The sequence below is a fragment of the Vulpes vulpes genome, chromosome 4 (genome assembly GCF_048418805.1).
Source record: "Vulpes vulpes isolate BD-2025 chromosome 4, VulVul3, whole genome shotgun sequence".
Lineage (NCBI taxonomy): Eukaryota > Metazoa > Chordata > Mammalia > Carnivora > Canidae > Vulpes > Vulpes vulpes.
In genome coordinates, this window is record NC_132783.1 from 128,678,839 (window position 1) to 128,698,937 (window position 20,099).

The 20,099-nt window shown below is 47.5% G+C and overlaps 1 protein-coding gene across 6 annotated transcripts in view; it reads right to left on the reverse strand.

Annotated features, from left to right (window-relative positions):
• Positions 1 to 30: 30 nt before the first annotated feature.
• The window catches only part of OSMR (oncostatin M receptor), a 52,708-nt gene continuing 32,639 nt past the window's right edge, over positions 31 to 20,099 (reverse strand). For 4 of the 6 annotated variants that reach the window (XM_072757054.1, XM_072757049.1, XM_072757053.1 and 1 more), the window contains 10 exons: positions 19,537 to 19,690; positions 16,375 to 16,451; positions 14,455 to 14,677; positions 11,360 to 11,539; positions 10,179 to 10,283; positions 8,653 to 8,826; positions 7,674 to 7,841; positions 3,312 to 3,393; positions 2,549 to 2,621; positions 31 to 2,223 (listed from right to left, as the gene is read on the reverse strand). In XM_072757054.1, the coding sequence (XP_072613155.1) occupies positions 1,672 to 2,223; positions 2,549 to 2,621; positions 3,312 to 3,393; positions 7,674 to 7,841; positions 8,653 to 8,826; positions 10,179 to 10,283; positions 11,360 to 11,539; positions 14,455 to 14,677; positions 16,375 to 16,451; positions 19,537 to 19,690 (1,788 nt within the window). In that variant the 3' untranslated portion in view covers positions 31 to 1,671. The remainder of the gene's footprint in view (positions 2,224 to 2,548; positions 2,622 to 3,311; positions 3,394 to 7,673; positions 7,842 to 8,652; positions 8,827 to 10,178; positions 10,284 to 11,359; positions 11,540 to 14,454; positions 14,678 to 16,374; positions 16,452 to 19,536; positions 19,691 to 20,099) is intronic. The other 2 variants (XM_072757051.1, XM_072757050.1) reach the window with 2 other exon arrangements.

Genomic DNA, 20,099 nt, shown 5'->3' on the forward strand with positions numbered 1-20,099 from the left:
TTTCATTTCGTTGAGGTAGAGAAAACACAATGCAGTGGTGAAATATTTTAATTACAGCTTTTTGTGACACAAATGACTTCAAGGTTTCATGGGTTATTTTTAAAAGAATATCTATATGAAAGACACTATTTACAAGTCAGTCTTCACTGCCATTGACATTTCTTTTATTAATTGTATCATGAGAAAGCAACGAACGGGCTAAATGATGACAATACTGGCCCCCAAAGTCATCTGGAAACTATCAGACTAACCAAGATACTTGTTTGTATTATGTTGGCAATACATAACAATTTTTTTCCAGCCAAAGGTTCAGTTCTGTGTAAGGAAAAAGTTGAATAACCCTAAACAGAAGCCCTAGTTTGTGTTGATATATTTAGGCTAGTTGACCCTTACTTGGAGATGTGGGTCTTCTGCTCTCACTCTTGGTTCCGTGGTGGTGATGAACAGTGCTGGGCATTTGGTACCAGAGGCCTAGATGGTGTCATTTCCAGCACAGCAAACAAGGAACTCCTAATCATCCTTGCTTAGAAATGTGATAAAGTGCTGATGAGTAGAAGGAAGAGAAAGGAACCGGTGTGTAGTGAACACCTGTTGTGCATCAGGTGCATCGTATATATTGATTCAAAGAGACCAGGCTGCTGCTGAGAGAATACAGAATTTCCCACTATATAGCTTTTTACAATTATCTCTAACCCATGTCCAACAATGACCTTTCCTTACATTCATTGTTAGCATAATAGGAGTATAAATGAGACCGTGAAGGTTTTCTTGACCCAGACAATTGCAAAGACCAAAGGGAACTAAATGAAAACAGGTCATTTATATATTAGTTCTTAAAAAAAAGAGGAACCATAAAATGTGAATGGAATTTATAATAACGTTTTCTCTTCTCTATTCTGAGGTAGTTGTCAAAAATTATGGTCAAAGACTGATGTCTACCAAGTAGTGTTATCTTGACACAGTCAAGAGTTCCTTGCCAATCCCACTCTTTAACTGCAGTGAGCTAAATGGAAATGCAGTTGTGGGAATCTTACTGATTATTCACATGTCTTACGTATCAGATAACGTCCGTGCCCTCAGGAGGGTTCATTTTACTGCATCAATGAACTACAAATTGTTATCACTTCAAGGCAAGTCTAAAATCTGTTTTACTCTCAAACATCTGTGACTTTTTCATTAAACACACCCAGAATAAATTAACATTGACAACTTATGCTCTAGTAGTAAATCTTCTGTGGCCTTTATCAAAACCTTAAATCTAGTTCCTTTACCCTTAAGATACTGAGCATAGGGGTAAAACTTAAGGGAAATATTTCCTCACTAAAAACTGAACTCCTAGGACCATAGCCACGCTGTCCAGTACTGACTGGGCAAGGTCTATCCGCATGTCAAGTGACCGGCCTTACTGTTGCAAAGGTGAGCCTGGAACACACAGCAGCAAGGTAAGCCTACTTCTGTGACCCTGCCATTTCTACGGCAAGTCTGCCCCAAGGAGAGATGTTAAGTTCCATAGCTTCTGACCTTTGAGACCGAGCCAGACTGTAGTGGTCTCATCTGTCAACGGTGACCGCTCACTGGAATTAGGTGCCGAGGCATCTGGTGGTGGAATGGTGCCGTCGATGCTCCTTTTTCGCGTCTATGTAGCATAAAGGCATGCGATGGGTATACTGATCAGTGGTAGTGTTCACCTTCATCTAAAAGGGTAATGGAAGACAGGCTGCTACTCCCGCTCGAAGAAGGAGCGGCAAGGCCCAAGGGTATGGCCATTTGCATTTTATATTCTGAACAGAGTTCTGGCTGTGGTGGATTTGTGGGGAGACTGGACTTCTCTCCAGACATGGGTGAAGCCACCTGGGATACATAATTCAAACTACTTTCTCCAGCTGGGATTTCTTCCAAGGAGTTCATGCAGTTTTTTTCTAGTGCCGTTAGTAAATTTTCAGATGATGTCAACAGTCCCAGCTGACTTGGGGCTTTCGTGGGTACTGGGACGTGGCCACAGGAAGCAGAGTCAGAAGCTGCCTGATTATAGGTAAAGTTCTCAAAACAGATGCAGGGGCCAGGGCCGGAGTAGCTCTCCTCTGCTGGGAGGAGGTAAAGGTAGGTGGGCTTGGCAGCCTCAGGTTCTGTGGGTGACTTCCCAGTGCCTTCGTGCTTGTTTACAACTTCAATAGTGTCTGGAACACAGTCTTTGATATTCATAATTGTTAGGCGAGGATTCTCCTGGAACGGACCAAAAAAGCATGCAAATATTAAGAGTGTGTATGTGTGTGTCAGAGTATACAAAGTATGCGAAATGCACTCCAGGCTTCGGTTTTTGTGTTTCATCCTACCACAAGTTAACTGGGGGTGGTGTTGCAAACCAAAGGATCTCCCCTGTTGGAAGAAATCTCAAAGCTCCAGGCACCCATTTCATGGCTGTGGGAGCCAAGGGGATTGTTGCTTTGTTCTATCTTCCTGAAGAGGTCTAGAAAAGTAGGATGATAGCCCCAACCCCAGGTTAGTCTTTAATAGAGAGATGGCACACATACAGTTTCCCAGCATTTACCTTGGATTTTATTAATGACAGAACACTGCTCTTGTAAGGATCTGGAATGTCAGGATAACACTTCTCCTTCATCCTAGAAAACAGTGAAAACTGGACTTGACTTTTAGAATATAGTGACTAGTGAAGTGTGGAGTCCCGTTCCCGGGTTCCAGTCCTTGCTCTGTCACTTGCTAACTTGGGCAGACTGCTTAGCTCCCCTGTGCTTACATCTACTCACTGACTCAGTGGAGATAATTCCGGTGCTCACGGTGGTGGTGTGAGGACTGAGGAGCTGTACGGAAAGCCCCTGGGCTACTGCCAAGCGCACAGTAGGCGCACTACCGGTCTTAGCTACGGGGTTTTTTTTAAGATTTTATTTATTCATGAGAGACAGAGAGAGAGAGAGAGAGAGAGAGAGAGAGGCAGAGGGAGAAGCAGGCTCCCTGCAGGGAGCCTGACTCAGGACTCGATCTCGATCCCGGGACTCCCGGATCACAACCTGGGCCAAAGGCAGGCACTAAACCACTGAGCCACCCAGGGATCCCCCTTTAGCTACGGTTCTTGAACAGGCTTTGCGATCTTTTCAAATGGCTATTGTTTTCCTTATGTATTGACCTGGAAAAGCAAAACTCTTCTAAAAATGTCATATTTTCAACTCAGTCTCTGCCCTTTGCCTCTTCAGCACCTTCTCTCATTATGCAATGTGATTTCTCGCTTCCTAAACTCCTGTCTAGATTTTACCCCCCTCTTTCTTCTTGGATAAAAATCTTCCCCACACACTTACCACTGACTTTTCAAGTAGCATAGGATCATGATGAGCAAAATGCAGAAAATCATAGGGAGTATGATACGTATCAGCATAGGGGCTGGAGAAGAGAACAGAAAGTGGTATTTTCAATGAGTACTTTTCCCTCCTCAAAGCAACAAAAGTTAAAGATTGAGATGAATTTTACAGTTATTCCTCAAAAGTCTATTTATGCAAGATTCAAAAATTTTTTTAAGTTATTTATTTAAGAGAGCAAGCAAGAGCCTGAGCAGGAGGGAAGGTCAGAGGGGGAGAGGGGGAGGGAGAGAGAGAGAGAGAGCAGGAGTAGGGGAGGGGCAGAGGGAGGAGAAGCAGGCTCCCCGCTAAGCAAGGAGCCCGATGTGGGGAGATGTGGGGCTCCATCCCAGGACCCCAGAACCTTGACCTGAGCCCAAGGCAGATGCTTAACCTACTTAACCCCCCTGGGCACCCCTTGTTCCCTCTTCTAACAAATTGGATCACTGCTTCCAATTGTTCACTGCCTCCTTGTGTTAAAATCATAGTCCCCACCTCTGCCAAAGCCTCACAGGTGGGTATACACCAGGGCCCTTGATGGGGGGTAGGGAGGGTGGGAGGGGGGGTGTCGGTCACATGACTGTTCGGCCAGTGGGCTGGTAGTAGCTGTAATCCTAGTCGCTGCTCTAGGTGCTCTTGCCAGAGCCGGGTTTAATTAGGGGATGGGGACAGGGTAGCTAATGTGGAATTTGGTAAGGGGGGGCAGGCGTGGGTAGATGCCCAACCCGGTGCTGCGAGGTGGCACAGGGGTCTAGAGGCAGGGACACCTGGGGGGAAGAGGAGCCAAGCAAGCCCCTCAACAACAGGCTTACAGTGAACCCCGAAGGCGGGGATGGGAGGGAAACACTCCTGTCCACTCCACTAAAGAACACTTTGCTCTCAGATCCGAGCTTTTGACAACTATAACCCGTTTCAAGATTTGGTGAAGTTGTAGAGTCAGGACGCATTTGAGAACAAGCCCTTGGGAACAAGCCCAGGGACCTAACCACGGCAGTTTCCAAGTCGCAGACTGGCGCGGCTAAACTCTTTATTGAAATGCAATACTTGATGGAATCTTTTCTCACATTTAAATCTCTCATCCATTTTGAATTTATCTTTGTGTATGGTGAAAGAGAGTGGTCCAGTTTCATTCTTCTGCATGTGGATGTCCAATTTTCCCAGCACCATTTATTGAAGAGACTGTCTTTCTTCCAATGGATAGTCTTTCCTCCTTTATCGAATATTAGTTGACTATACATTTCAGGGTCCACTTCTGGGTTCTCTATTCTGTTCCATTGATCTATGTGTCTGTTTTTGTGCCAGTACCACACTGTCTTGATGACCACAGCTTTGTAGTACAACCTGAAATCTGGCATTGTGACGCCCCCAGCTATGGTTTTCTTTTTTAAAATTCCCCTGGCTGTTCGGGGTCTTTTCTGATTCCAACAAAATCCTTGAGGAGAACACAGGCAACACCCTTTTTGAACTTGGCCACAGTAACTTCTTGCAAGATACATCCACAAAGGCAAAAGAAACAAAAGCAAAAATGAACTATTGGGACTTCATCAAGATAAGAAGCTTTTGCACAGCAAAGGATACAGTCAACAAAACTAAAAGACAACCTACAGAATGGGAGAAGATATTTGCAAATGACGTATCAGATAAAGGGCTAGTTTCCAAAATCTATAAAGAACTTATTAAACTCAACAGCAAAGAAACAAACAATCCAATCATGAAATGGGCAAAAGACATGAAGAGAAATCTCACAGAGGAAGACATGGACATGGCCAACATGCACATGAGAAAATGCTCTGCATCACTTGCCATCAGGGAAATACAAATCAAAACCACAATGAGATACCACCTCACACCAGTCAGAATGGGGAAGATTAACAAGGCAGGAAACCACAAATGTTGGAGAGGATGCGGAGAAAGGGGAACCCTCTTGCACTGTTGGTGGGAATGTGAACTGGTGCAGCCGCTCTGGAAAACTGTGTGGAGGTTCCTCAAAGAGTTAAAAATAGACCTGCCCTACGACCCAGCAATTGCACTGTTGGGGATTTACCCCAAAGATTCAGATGCAATGAAACGCCGGGACACCTGCACCCCGATGTTTCTAGCAGCAATGGCCACAATAGCCAAACTGTGGAAGGAGCCTCGGTGTCCATCGAAAGATGAAAGGATAAAGAAGATGTGGTTTATGTATACAATGGAATATTACTCAGCCATTAGAAATGACAAATACCCACCATTTGCTTCAACGTGGATGGAACTGGAGGGTATTATCCTGAGTGAAATAAGTCAATCGGAGAAGGACAAACAGTGTATGTTCTCATTCATTTGGGGAATATAAATAATAGTGAAAGGGAATATAAGGAAGGGAGAAGAAATGTTGGGAAATATCAGGAAGGGAGACAGAACATAAAGACTCCTAACTCTGGGAAACGAACTAGGGGTGGTGGAAGGGGAGGAGGGCGGGTGTTGGAGGGGAATGGGTGATGGGCACTGAGGCGGACACTTGACGGGATGAGCACTGGGTGTTTTTCTGTATATTGGTAAATTGAACACCAATAAAAATTAATTTACAAAAATAAAAAAAATGAAATGCAATACTTGTGTTTGGGAAGGTGCTCATCAAGGAAGCTCCAGGGATGAATTCTCACAGGCCGACAATAGCCATGTGACCGGTACCCCGGAGAGAAAAAGAACAGGATCACACTCCCCAGAGGGCCCGCGTGCGGCCCCGTCCAGTCGTGACCCCCTCCCCAGGTAACCACTGTCTGGTGGGCATTTGCCTCTCTCTGTAACGGACCCCGCAGCCCCCACAGCAGGGGTCGGGGCTGCCTTCCATCAGGCAGCATGGCAGTGGTGAGAGTCGCCCACGTGATCTTTGTCACTGCAGGATGTCATTTTCATTGCTGTGATTATGCAGCAATGTATTTTCCTTTTTAATAATAACCAATATAATCCGCAGAGTCACAGCCAAGGCTAAGGGAGGTTTAGCATGTAGAAGAGAGACAGATGAAACCTAGAAAATATACTGGAGGTAAAGATAATCATTTGTATTATATATGTGTGCGTGTACACACACACACACACACAGTCCTCTACCAGCTAAATAAATCCCAAAGCTGGAATAAAAATAGCCTGAAAATAAATTTAAATATTTTAAATGTACCCCCAGGCAGCAAATAATGCAAATCATTGACTGAAATCTCAGTGTGACTCTGAGAGTTGGAAACCTGAGGAGTGGGCATTGCCTGGTGGCCCGACCTGCTGGCAGAGTCACCTGCCTGCTGAGTGGCAGCTGTCCTCAGCCCCGGTCAGTGCCCCAGGGCCAGCAGCTCCACCTGCTGCACCATCCTGAGCCCACAGTGCCACCCCCAGCAAAGGGACCCTGCCCTGAGCCCTGAAGACCAAGGACCGAGGACGGTGCCAGGGCCCCTGGTAACTGCAGGCAGCAGGGAGTAGTGTCTTCCAGGATCCACCATGTGATACCCGCTGCCCCCCCCTTTCCTCCATCAGGATCCATTTAGCTGCAGGTCTGGGTTTACCCTGACAATCTAATTGACCGTCAACTGGTTCCCACTGTGCTTCCCGCCCTCTTCTCTCTCTTTCAAGCCACATGCTTGAAAAGTGTCTCTCTCTCTCTCTCTCTCTCTTTTTAAAAGATTTTATTTATTTATTCATGAGAGGCACAGAGACAGAAGCAGAGACACAGGCAGAGGGAGAAGCAGGCTCCTCACAGGGAGCCCGATGGGGGACTTGATCCTGGGACCCCAGGATCATGACCTGAGCCAAAGGCAGACGCTCAACCACTGAGCCCACCCAGGAGTCCCGAAAAGTGGATCTCTTGAGGTCACTTTCCCCCACCAATCAGCAAACACCAGGCCCCTCCCCAGCCAACCCCACCTCTACTCTCTCAACTGCCTCCAGAAACACAAAGTCAGGAGGCAGCAATTTTGCCAGGGCAGGGAACCAGCCTGCAGACAGCAGCTCCGCCGAGGAAAACAGGTTTGGGGCTCTTCGAAGTGGACAGAAAACCATGCCTTCCATGATTTTCAAACTATTTTGGGACCAAGTTCCGAGTGTGCCTTAGGGCCACCGTGGCCCGCCAGAGGAAGGTTCCAGGTCATAAGCCAGTAAACCGGCCCCACTGTTTCCTACTTAACGTAGTGGGATTTTGCATAACAGTGTTCCTGAAACAGAGTCGCATGTAGAGTGAGGGACAGAAAGAGAAGAAAGGCCTAAAAGCTCGTGATCTGGACAAAGCCCACGGCAGCAGGTGCGTGACCCCTTAGTTTCCAGCGGTATCTAAGGGAAGCGGTTTGATTTGGGAAAACTCACAGTATTCATCGGGAGTCGTGACCTTTGTGAAAGCGCCATGGGGGCCCTCGCCCACAGCGCTGTACGGGGTGACCAGGAACTCATAGAAGGATTCGGGCTGGAGGTTTCCCACGACGAACGTCTTTTGTTTTGGGTCGTCAATTTTGTACTTGCAACACACTGAATCATCTGTCATTTAAGAAAGAAAAAATCATTTTCAAGAAAGATAACATTAAGAGTGAGAGAGAGAGATGAGCTTGTGACAGGGCTGGGGGCTAATATTCTTGTTGTCTCAATGCGGTCAACATCGTAAACCCATCAAAAACCAAATCATAACTTCATCACTCTGGGTCACTGGTAACATTTCTAGGAGATGGCAAGCAAAGCAGAGCAACCACTGAACAAGGGACGCTGGGCATCCAGAAAGAGCACACAAGTCTGCCGGACCCTGTAAGAGCTGAGAGAGACTTAAAAAATTGTAATATTTTAAAAATATTGTTAAGGTTATTACATTGTAATAACCTTAAACAAATCAAAGGAGAAAAAAAAAAAGGAGTCAGCAAGAAAAGTTTCATAACTGGCAGGTTTTCTTAAGGTGCTGATGGTCCTCAAATGCTTCCAGAACTACCAGGCACGGTGTTTTAAGGAAGTTAAAATATGGACCCTGCCCTCTGGCCCACTGTTCTGTTGAAGAACACGTTGGGCCATAAAACCCTGCAAGAACAGGACCCAGCCTGGCCATGGTCACACGTGGCCACCTTGCTTTCTTTTTCTTTTTTAAAAAAGATTTTATTTATTCATGAGAGAGAGAGAGAGAGAGAGCGCGCACAAGCAGGGGGAGCAGCAGAGGGACAGGGAGAAGCAGGCTCCCCGCTGAGAGGGACCCCGGGATCATGACCTGAGCCAAAGGCAGACACTTAACTGAGCCACCCAGGCGTCATGACCACCTTTCCAACGGTTTTGCATAGTGAGGGCTTGAAAGAGTGAACAAAAACGTCACCTGAAAGAACGGCCTTTTCAGATCCTGGGTGGCACTGCCCCGCCTTGGATTTCAGGTAGACGTGGTACCCTCGGATAAAACTGGGCTGGGATTCAGTGGAATAATCCTTCCAACTCAGAGTGAAGGAGTGGGAGGTCAGGTTACTCATGACCACTCGAGGGTTGTCCGAAGGAGCTGGAAGGCAGGCGGGGTAAGGAGAGTCATCACCTGGAAACATTCTCACGGCACTCGTGTAAACTAAAAGTAGAGCCACAACCAAGTCCGGAGCCCGGGGGCACTTAGGCCAGTTCACGGGTTTTCTCTTTTTCTCTGGGGGATTCGTGCCTTGACATCGTTTGCGTGGGAAAGAGCTGAACAATCTTCCTGTCCAAGCCTGGCCTTTCATGGGTGAAGAAAGGGACCGCCAGAGACCCTCAAGAGCTTGCACGAGGTCACGCAGCGGGAAAGAGAATAAAGGGTTCCTTCCACTTCATTCTGCTCTTGAACTCGAAATAGTGTTTGACAGAGGACCCTGCCAGAGAACGGACTGCAGGGGGCATTTGAGGAACTCCGGTTCCCAGGCTGTGACAATGCCAAGCCATCCGAGTGTCACTCAAACCGTCCAAGAGCGTTTATTCCGAAGGCTTCCGGAGCCTGTTGCGCACACGCGTGTGTGCACACAGACACGCGCACCACCAACACCCCTCCTGCGGGTCTCAGAGGGCACCCTCAATCGGAGATTGGGAGAGGTGACCTGATGCAAGGTGCAAGGCAGGGAGGTCCCAGGGGCCCAGAGTTCAGTGGGATCGAAATTGCCTTCCACTGCTGGTGGAATCACAGTGAAATTTCGGGATGGGGGGGGGGGGGGAGGCGGGGCAGTGGTTTCACAACAGGTGTCAAAAATCTTAAAAATTGTAAAAGGAATGAGAAACTAAAGTCAAACCTTTGGACTCAAGTATGCTGAGACTTCCTCTATAAACCATCACCGTGGATAGGGATGGAGATTTCGCTCAAGTGACAGTGACTCAGGGCATGAGAGATTGGGCGAAGGATAAGAGAGACTGGGCGCTGCAGGTGGAAAGGTACCTGATGACGAATTTTGTGGCTTATAGTTGAAAACCACTGTAATCATCCTAAATGTCCACTGACAGGTGACTTGACACATGCAAACAATTAAACACCTTGCAGTGACGTAAATAATATTTAGTGACATGAGTCAAACCTGCCTAGACTAAGATCCCACCCTTATTTAAAAATGTGTATCTGTACAGAGGGAGAAAGGAATACCTGGTTAGACACCAAATACTTACTCTGGGCATCTGCCTTCGGGTGGCGACATCGGCAGTGAGCTTGTTTTCTTCTTTGGTATGACATTTTATAAATGGTTTACAGTTTATGATTTAAAGTCATTTTTTAAACCCAATTCCCAGAATCAATGGGACACTGAAAATCAGGAAAGGTGCAGAGACACCCCCCACCGCACAGCTGGGGTCCCTGCATCTTCTGAACGACTCTGCCCACGGACCCCCGTTATGCTGTAAACTTACCCAGCTCCTGGGAGTATCCTGTTTTTTTCTCTAATAAATGAGGAACCATTTCTGTAGAAATTCCATAAATTCTGAAGTTGTAGCGGACCCCTGGTCTAAAAGCATCTAAGGAAGAAAGGTCAACAGATTTTCAGTAACACAGAGTGACATTCTCTTGATTTCTGAAAAGGAGCAGAATGAGAAATGAACTGGCGTCTCCTACGTAATTCCCTCCTTAGGATTTCTGCGCTTCCTCTCCACCATCCCCCCCGCCTCCGGTGGCCTCGGCGGCGTCCACTGTCTGCAGCGGCCTGTCCTCCACGCCGTGCTCTGCCACGAGAGCCCTCACGCCCTCTTGTCCACATGCATGAAACCGGGCGGGGAGTTCAGCCAGACACAGAAAACCGTTTTAAAGTCTCTTGGACTCCAAATCCCCTCCACTGACTTGTCTTCTCTCGCTGCCCCGGCCCTTCCCCGAAAGCTGAGCATCTGGAAGGCTTTGCTGGCACTTCCTGGCTTTCCCCTCGCACCGGCTCTTCTGCAATCCATCTCCAGCACGACGCTGCTCTAGCCAAGGGCCACCTCACTTCCTCACCCCCACCAGCCACAGAATGCCCGCCCCCGGGGCCCCCGGGGCACCCTCAGGACACTGGCAAGTCTCACATCTTTATCTTGAACCCAGCAGATGGCGCTGCTGACCCCTCCACTCAAGCCATGAACCTAGGCGTCCTTGACTTGGCTAAACTAGGAACCTTGAAATGACAACTCCAGGGCGGAAGGTGAGAGGTCAGGGTCTATTTTTTCCCACTGAAAGTGAAGGAGTTGACGACTGACTCCTAAACCCTATGTCCTATATGTCTCCCAAATCTATTCGTGTCTTTGCTTTTGTAAGAGCTCTCTGGAGAGGCAGGGTTGTAATGTCCCTTTGCCATTCATTTGAGACCACTGATTTCAAGGCACCAATTCATAAACAACATGAAAACCCATCCCAGGGTTTGCCTTAGGTCCAGACAATCTCTGTAAAAGTAGACTGAAGGCCAAATCTGAGGCCACATCCTTGTAAATTCTGAACTCCTAGCACCCATGCTGGGTCGGCCATTTCAAAACTATTAGTTTGGCACAAACTATGAGATGGGCCAGAGGTCCCGGATGAACTTGCTCTGAGGTGGAAGGAACGAGATGGCAATCCGCAGGCTTCTTACCTGAGCTAATAACTGTGCTCGTGGTGTTGGGACCTAGGTGTTTCCACTGGAGGTCACAGGGCGGGTCCCGGGGACGGTCACACCACTCCACAACGTAGCCTGTGATGTTTCCCAGTTGGGGTTTCCATGACAGAGAGAATCCACCTTCTGTGCCTTTGACTCTTTCTTCCTCAACTTCTTCTGTGCATTACAAAATAGAGCCATGCTTCAGACAGAAGCCATCGTACGTGTTTAAAAAGGGGTCAAAGACGACAATCAACTTGAACGTGCACTGTCTCTGACAGTTAAGAGCCCTATCACTTCAATGGCTACAGAAGCTTGGGGGAGAGCAGGATAATATTTCCCAGCAAATATTCACTTGGGCCCTCCAGAGGTCTCCTGTCCTAGTCTTCTGAGACCCAGCGAGACTTCAGTCGCTGAAACAAGGGTCACGGCAAAGTACTGCCAGCGGGACAAGTCCAGCTTCCAAAGCTTGCTTTGTGACCCTTGAGCTAAGAAGAGGTTTAAGATTTTTTTTTAAAGCTGCATAAAAACAAAGACTATAGGATATAGAACAGAGGCCGGGTGATCGGTGAAGCCTAAAATATTTACTATCTTTCCCTTTACCCACAAAGTTGCTGTCCCCACATCTGGTACTTGATACTTCCAAATAATACCTGTTGAACAAATGAGTAGTATGTCTTCATTCCTGCCACGTGACGCTGGCTGCTCCTGAGCTAACTACTTCTGTGATGGTAGGGGTAGAAAGTGAGTGAGTCCAACAAAAGAAAAAGAAGTTCGGACATGTCCTAAGTTGGATCATGCAGAGATGTGCACGCTAACTCGTGACCAACGCCGCCACCCCAATGTACTTTCTACAGCAGGGTAGTTTTCTACTGGAAGCAAGATCTCCAGGGACTCCCAGTCCTACTGACTGCAAGCAGAGTCACCCTATACCTTGGGGGATGAGCATTTCTCCTATTTCCCGGGGCTGCCTTCATAGCCTGCCACTGTTAATAAGGCAGTGGCCCCCGCTGGTGGCTCCACGGACAGCGGAGACAGACCAAGGAGTGAAGGAGTGGGCCTGCTGGCAGCTGCTCAGAAAAAAAAAAAAAAAAATAAGGACCAAACACTGCATGGCTGAGACTTACACTGAAAATTTACTCATTATTTATCTGCCATTTGAATTTAACTGGGCACCCTGTATTTTTTTCGGCCCTCCTAATTACAGCTGGACATGGGTGTGAAAGCACAGGGCTATTAAGTTTTCCAGTTACTATCCAGCCAGGGACACCTAAAGGAATGTGTAGCTCTAGGTGTTAAGACAAAGGGTTCCCCATGAGGGCCTCTGTATGTGCCACCTCCATGGCCTCCTTGTCTTCTTCCATGAAAGAAAGAAATCTCTCTCACAACAAAGCTGGCATTTTTCGCTTTCCTTATTCACACTGGCTAAAATGTCGTCCCGAACTCAGAATCCTAACCCTTATCATACTGCCTTTTGAAAACTACAAATATGTTTTGAGAAGTGGAGACAGAGGAGGGAAGGAGAAAGGAATTTTTTTTTTCAGTCATTCGGACTCTAGTATGAATTAGTTTAACCTTAACATTTGGCCTTTTAGTGCAACAGGGATTTTTTTAGACTGTAGTGATTTAAGAACATGGGCCACTTAGGGAAGGCTGGATAGAGCCTCACTGGAGAAGATACGGGGACCTGAGGGCAGGGTGTGGGGAAGGAAAGTAGGGTAGATAGAGAAGGCCCCCAAACAGCTGATAGTGCTCATCAGTGTTATTTGGATGGTGCTTCACGCAAGGCAGTGTTTCTGTAACTATCAGCTCCTCCAAGGTGAATGAAATGCTCACTTTTCCTGTTCTTATCCGAATGAAGACAAAATACAACTTTTCACTTTCTTTTCTAATGCAGTTCTTGACAAGCAAAGGTCATGTTAAGTAACTCCTTAGTTTTTTTTCTGTGCCACCATCCAGATATCTTTTTCTTACTTGACACACTGGATATTTTTTTTTTAAGATTTTATTTATTTATTCATGAGAGACAGAGAGAGAGAGAGGCAGAGACACAGGCAGAGGGAGAAGCAGGCTCCCTGCTGGGAGCCCAGTGCGGGACTCGATCCCAGGACCCCAGGATCACAACCCAAGCCAAAGGCCTAGACGCTCAAGTACTGAGCCACCCAGGTGCCCCACACACACTGGGTAGTTCTTCAAAAATAAATAAACCACCACCACCTAGTGATCCAGCCTTCTTAGCCCAAATCAAAGGCTAACTAGGAAGAGAAGTGGAACCCAACGTGCCGCAATCCCACGAGCAGGAAGCCCCACGAGCAGGAAGAAGGGCGCTACGGCCCGTGCGGAATGCCCGTCGCAGAGCCTGCGGGTGTGTGTTGGGGGTGGGCAGTGGGTCTGGTCTCTTCTCTCCGCTGTCCCAGCGACGTGGGTCAAGTGGCCACTGTTTGCACATGTCAGGTCATTTCTGCCCTGTCTGGTGTCTCACAGGCTAGTGGCCAGTGGCCGTATTTCATCTTACAGCTTCAGCGAAGCCTTCTGGAAAGATGACGGCCAAATATTTCACAGCATAATAAACGCAGGCCCAATGCGTGTTTCCAGCAACTCTGGCTCTCAGGGGAGGCTTGCGTATTGGCGGCGTGTTTCCTCGAGCAAAGGTGGGCTAATTCTCCGAGCCCGTGGGAGCGTCTCGGGCGGCAGTGTCCTGGGACACTGAACCCCCATTCTCCCCACGCCGAGGGGGGACTGTCCCAGGAAAGCCGCAGCTGAGCTTAGACAGAGGAAAACAACTAGCAGCGTTTGGCAGCAAGATGTTTGTACCCCAACGGGGTGACCGCCTTTCCAGTTTGTCCACGCCTCCTGGATGGCACCACCCATGCTCTCCCAGAGGATAGAAACAGAACGAGGGCAGCCCGGGTGGCCCAGCGGTTTAGCGCTGCCTTCACCCGGAGGCGTGATCCTGAAGTCTCGGGATCGAATCCCACGTCGGGCTCCCTGCGTGGAGCCTGCTTCTGCCTCTGCCTGTGTCTCTGCCTCTCTCTCTCTCTGTGTGTCTCTCATGAATAAATAAAAATTAAAAAAAAAAAAATGAAACTCACCATCTCCAGGATCTCCAGAGACCACGAGGACCGAGGCGGGGGACGTGCCCACACTGTTATTGGCCGTTACGTGGATCTGGTAAGAACGCTGGTCGAGGGTTAGTTCTGTGCGGTTGGCGGGGGCCGGAACGGACAGGAGCTGCAAGCCGGACGGTCTGTCCAGATCTTTGACGACGATGTTATAGAACAGGATCTCCCCATTGGCCTGCAATCTTGTGAGTGGCTGAAAAAAATGGATAATCATTTCAAAATGGGCTTTCCTTTGAAAGGAGCTTGTATAATTACTTTTTCATCTTTTCTGTCCATCAGTTGCCTTACACACACACCAAATTTTTAAAAAAGGCTTAGGGCACCCAGGTGGCTCAGTCAGTTAGGCACCTGCCTTCGGCTCAGGTCATGATCCCGGGGTCCTGGGATCAAGGCCCGTGTCGGGCTCTCTGCTCAGCAGGGAGTCTGCTTCTCCCTCTCCTTCTAACTCATGCATTCTCCTCTAACCCCCCTAACTCATGTGCTCTCTCAAATAATAAATAAGTGTTTAAAAATAGCTTAATTAACAAAATAACACTCTAAACCAAGCTTGATAAAAAAAAAAAAAACTCTCTCTCTATCATAAATAAATAAATAAATAAATAAATAAATAAATAAATAAATAAAATAAAATAAAATAAAATAAAAAAAAATAAACCAAGCTTGAAGTCAGGCATCCCAGTCTAACTGAAGCTGAGTAGAGAAGAGGACCATTTGGGCTCCTCAAGAGCACGTGTCCAGAGAAGAGTGAGCAGGCCGGAGGAGGAGGGCTCTCTTCAGCCTGATAAGAAAGGTGTCCGTGGGCACCATGAGGAGACAGGAGCAGACCCTGGAGGGAGCGGCCTGGCCCCTGCCTCCCTTCCCCTCCCCCGGCTGTCTTCTCCCTGCACGGCCGTGCCCTGAGCCATTCATGGAGCACACGGCCCCCTCTAGACCTCCATTCAGGTTCAAGAGAATTCCCTGCCCACACAATCCCAAGCCCACTGCCAGGACCTGCCCCCAGCCTGCCCTCTCAAGGGTGTGTGCACCCCTGGGTGCCCCTGGTGTGTGTGCCCCTGAGTCCGAAAGGGCCACCTGTGTGCTGGGCTGAGCACAGAGCCCCGACAGAGACTGTGTGAGCTCCCAGGGCTCCTCGCAGAGACAACCAGTGTGAGGTGGGAAGGAGAGCCAGGACAGTCATGTTGGGTGTGAAAACACAAGCTGAGGATCTGAGAGTTCTGATACAAACTGGACTTTAAGGTGGATTAACGCCGTATCTAAGGCCATTTTCCTTTTGCACCTTTTGCATTCAATATCTAAATATTCATAATTTTTCTTTTTTAAAAATTTTTATTTACTCATAAGTAAATATGAGTAAGTAAATAAGTAAGTAAATAAGTATTTATTTATAAATAAGTATTTATTTATTCATAAGTAAATATGAGAGACACAGAGAGAGAGAGAGAGAGAGAGAGAGAGAGGCAGAGACACAGGCAGAGGGAGAAGCAGGCTCCATGCAGGGATCCCGGGACTCCAGGATCACGCCCTGGGCGGAAAGCAGGCGCTAAACTGCTGAGCCACCCAGGGATCCCCAATATTCATAATTTTTCGACATGGTGTCTGCTTCTCCCCTCACGCTCCTGCCCAGGGCCCTGCAAACATTGGAGCAGGCCGGAAAAGACGTTTGGGAGATGCTCTACCAATCAGAACTGTCCATCCACCTGATGGGCTGCCAAGGAAGGGGCAGCCGGGGCCTTCGGGAGACGGGTGTGGATGGGGACTCCTCCACTGGGGTAAGACCTTCTACTGGACTCACGTTAAGATGCCCCCCAACTGGAAGATGGCACCGTAGCCAGTGAGCTGCTGAAAAGACAGCGCCCAGCAAATCTGTCTCGTGGAATCCGTGCATCTTACCTTCCAGAATAAAGTCACAACACAATATCCCTGCACTGACTTCACATTTCTCCAGATGTCAGGAGCCTCCGAGGGAGCTGAAATTGACCAAAGATGAGGGGTCATGACGTGTGTAGGACAGTATAGTTCGGTCAAATGAAGTGATGATGACCTGTCCTGCCTGAGGCTTGCTTCTCACTTTTTTCACCCTCTGTGACTTCTTCCCACTTGTCCACGGCCACATCGTTCACGCCTCACTAAGTTCACATAGTAGGTGCTCTACCAAAGGTCTGCTGCCTCAAACCAAAAGTTCTTATGAACATCGAGCCTGAGCTTCCAGAAGCCACCAGAAAATTTTGGAATCATTCATCAGCTAGACCAACTGTAGGAGGTTAGTTAGGTGAACTTCTCATTGGTTGAATTTCTAGGAGCAGCAGACCGTTGCTACTTCCTTGCTTCATTTGCAAAGGTTACAACAGAGGTGCACTAAGTGGCAGCCCTGGGGGTCGGGGATGCTCTTACGTGTGATCCTGATTTCACACTGGTTGGTCCTCTCACTGGTCCTCTAGCCTGTGTACCCCTCTCTGATCCCCCTCCACTGGAAAGGCCACATCCCCCTCCCTCCCCACACCCCTTTCTCCCCCAGCTGCCAGCCTGCCCTGGGCAGCTACCTGCCTATTGGACACCCAGGACATCCAACACTGCCTTCACTACTGTGTTCTAGAAAAGCCTGTCTTTACCGCCAATAAACCATGAGGACAAGTGATTTGTAATTTGATTCAAAACTTCTCTGTGCAAGAAGAACTATTTTGGAACGTAACACAAAGATTAAGCTTTTTAAAAAATATATAAATTCTTTTATAAAAAATTTTTAAAAAATAGTTTACTATCCCCAATAATTGCAATTCAAGGAAGTCCCTTTTTAGTTGCTGACCCTTTCTCCTCAACTTAAAGATGACCATACATTTTATAATATATATTGAAGCAGATTTCAACTTCCTAAATAATCCATGGCAGAAGCCAATATTCATTCAAAAACTTACTGAAATACTCAGAAAGAACATGAGACTCTCAGCTCAATGCAAAATCTTCAGCTGGTTTGTAAGTCAGTCCTTGTGAGGACAGCCCTGCAGCACCGCTGCAGCGCTCTGTATTTGGGCCATATAGTTTCTACTGTATTTCTACTGGTACCATTTCCATCTGCTCACTACGATTACACTGAGGTACGGTTATAATACACAGAAACGTCGACTTTCCAGCACCAAGCAAAATGTCGTCAGAGGTAAAAAAAAATGTATATGTAGATATAGATGCATCTATAGATATAGACATGTATGTACACCTATCTATACCTAGCTATATATATTTACAGATTCACCACCAGTAGCTTCATCTCATTCTCTTGTTATCATCAAAAGCAAAATTTGATATTTTCAGAATTTTTTGAACTAAAAGAAATACAGTTCCCTAAAAACCCTGTCCTTCGGCCATTTTCCTTTTGCACTTAATTTTAGTTATAATGTTAAAATGAATTAGCAAAAAAACCCGAAAACCCAAAGCAGAGCGGTATCATTAAAGCAAAGATTCTTTAATAAAATACGAGTGAGGAGCGCACCACGTTACTGTCAGGAGCCGGCCATTCCATAGCAGGGATTCCTGAGGAGCCTATGCTTCTAGAAAGATCTATGGGAGGCCCCGGGGAGTGCAGGAGTGAGGCTGGGCAGGAACCCCAGATGAGGAGAGGAAGGCTGCTGAGCACAACCAGTGACCAACAGACGTTTAGTCTGGGACGAGCTGTCCTCGTCACCCCCTCAGCTCCAGTCACTGCTTTAAAGGGGTCCTCGGGACGCCTGGGTGGCTCAGCAGTTTAGCGCCTGCCTTCAGCCCAGGGCGTGATCCTGGAGACCCAGGATCGAGTCCCGCATCGGGCTCCCTGCATGGAGTCTACTTCTCCCTCTGCCTGTGTCTCTGCCTCTCTCTCTCTCTCTCTGTCTCTCATGAATAAATAAATAAATAAAGTAAGTAATAAAGTAATAAATTAAAACAAAATAAAGTGGTCCTCATGGGGTGGGGGGACAGAGAGAGCCCTGCCGGCCTAAACTCACCAAGAGAAGATGGAATGAGATGAATACATAAACTCCTTCCTTTGGGGTAAGAGAGCCAGGACCTGAACCGACAAGATCTCAAGGTTGTAATAACACCCTCAAGGACAGAACCCACAGGGTCCAGCTCTGGTTAAGGGCAGAGCTCTGGAGTCGGTGGCCTGGGTGAGGGGCACAATCAACAGCTCCGTCACTTGCTGGCTGGGCCAGGGAAGGCACTGACGCCCCCTGTGCCTCTGCGTCCTCTGATCCGAAGCCAGGCCCTGACCTCGGTGCCTCCGGCCTCCTGCCATCAGGAGGAAAAGACAAAATGCGGCAAGCACTGTGAGCCATGGGTGGCGCTCAGCCAGTGGCCACTGCCACCACAGTCGCTGCCACTCATTGCCACTGTCAACTAGGCGAGTCTCCCCCATCTACGGCTGCAACCTGCCTCCTCCATAAACTGGGCAACAACGATAATTTGTTGTTCTGAATTGGAAGATGAAAGCAGGCCGGGCCCATCTGACCTCCAGAGGCCTGCTGGAGCTGGAAGCTGCAGTTATTGCCAGAAAAGACTCAGGGTTTGATCAGTGGTGAGGGAAGTCCCACCGCAAGAATGGTCGAGAGGACTCATGGTTCGCTGATGCTGAATGAATGACATATCAATGAAAATTAAGTTTCCAAATGTCATTACATGTCCACACATAGCCTGAAGTTGTTGGTATGAGATCAATGCTTTCCTTGGCAATGGACACTACTGTTCGTCCCTCATCCTTAATTTTCAAAGTCTATGCTAATTCACAGAGCCCCAGATCCAATGGGAAGCCAGCAATACCAGTAGCTTATAAACCATCTTGGCAAAACGAAAGAAGAGAAAGTGTATGAAAGAAAGAACGCTGACTGACGTATGTTTGAGGTGGATGTCTTCCCATCCACAGGCCACTAAGCATTTAATTAAGCGCTTTTCAAAAAGATGGCATTCAGCCTCTGTTGTAGTATTTTCCCCTTGGTTTTGGTATAATCCAAAGCTCTCATGGAGACCAACCCACCTCCCGTGGGTCAGTTTAGATCCTTGAGTTAAATACTGGGGAGCTGAACATACCAGCTTCAACTGTGGTGAAGTTCTGACGAGTCCACTCACTCCATTTCCAGAAGTGGTTGGCATTAGCACAGCGGACCTGGGCCGAGTACTCTGTGTCTGGCTGCAGACCACTTAAGACGAGCTCCCCATTCACCTTGACGGAAACATTGTGCTTCTTCAAAGGAAGGGAGGGAGGAAGGAAAGGAAGAAAGGAAATGAGAAGAAAAGAAAAAACGAAACAAGAAGAAAGAAGCAGAAGAAGGAACAGAGAAGACAGGAGTACTGGTGAGCGTGCTTCAGTGCAAAGTCAAATCACAGCATGGCCCATTCTGATTTGGGGTAAGACTACTTCTCTGATAAAAGAAAATCTCTAAGACACTCTGCCCAACTCTAAACTTTGTGATTTAAATTTCATGAACCTTTTGAAACAGATAACCCTTACCATTTGAACCCACACAGAAATAAGATTTTTTAAATTTTATTTATTAGTTCCAGAGGTAGAATTTAAGGATTCATCAGTTACATAGAACACCTAGTGTTCATTACATCATGTACCCTCCTTAATGCCCATCACCCAGTTATCC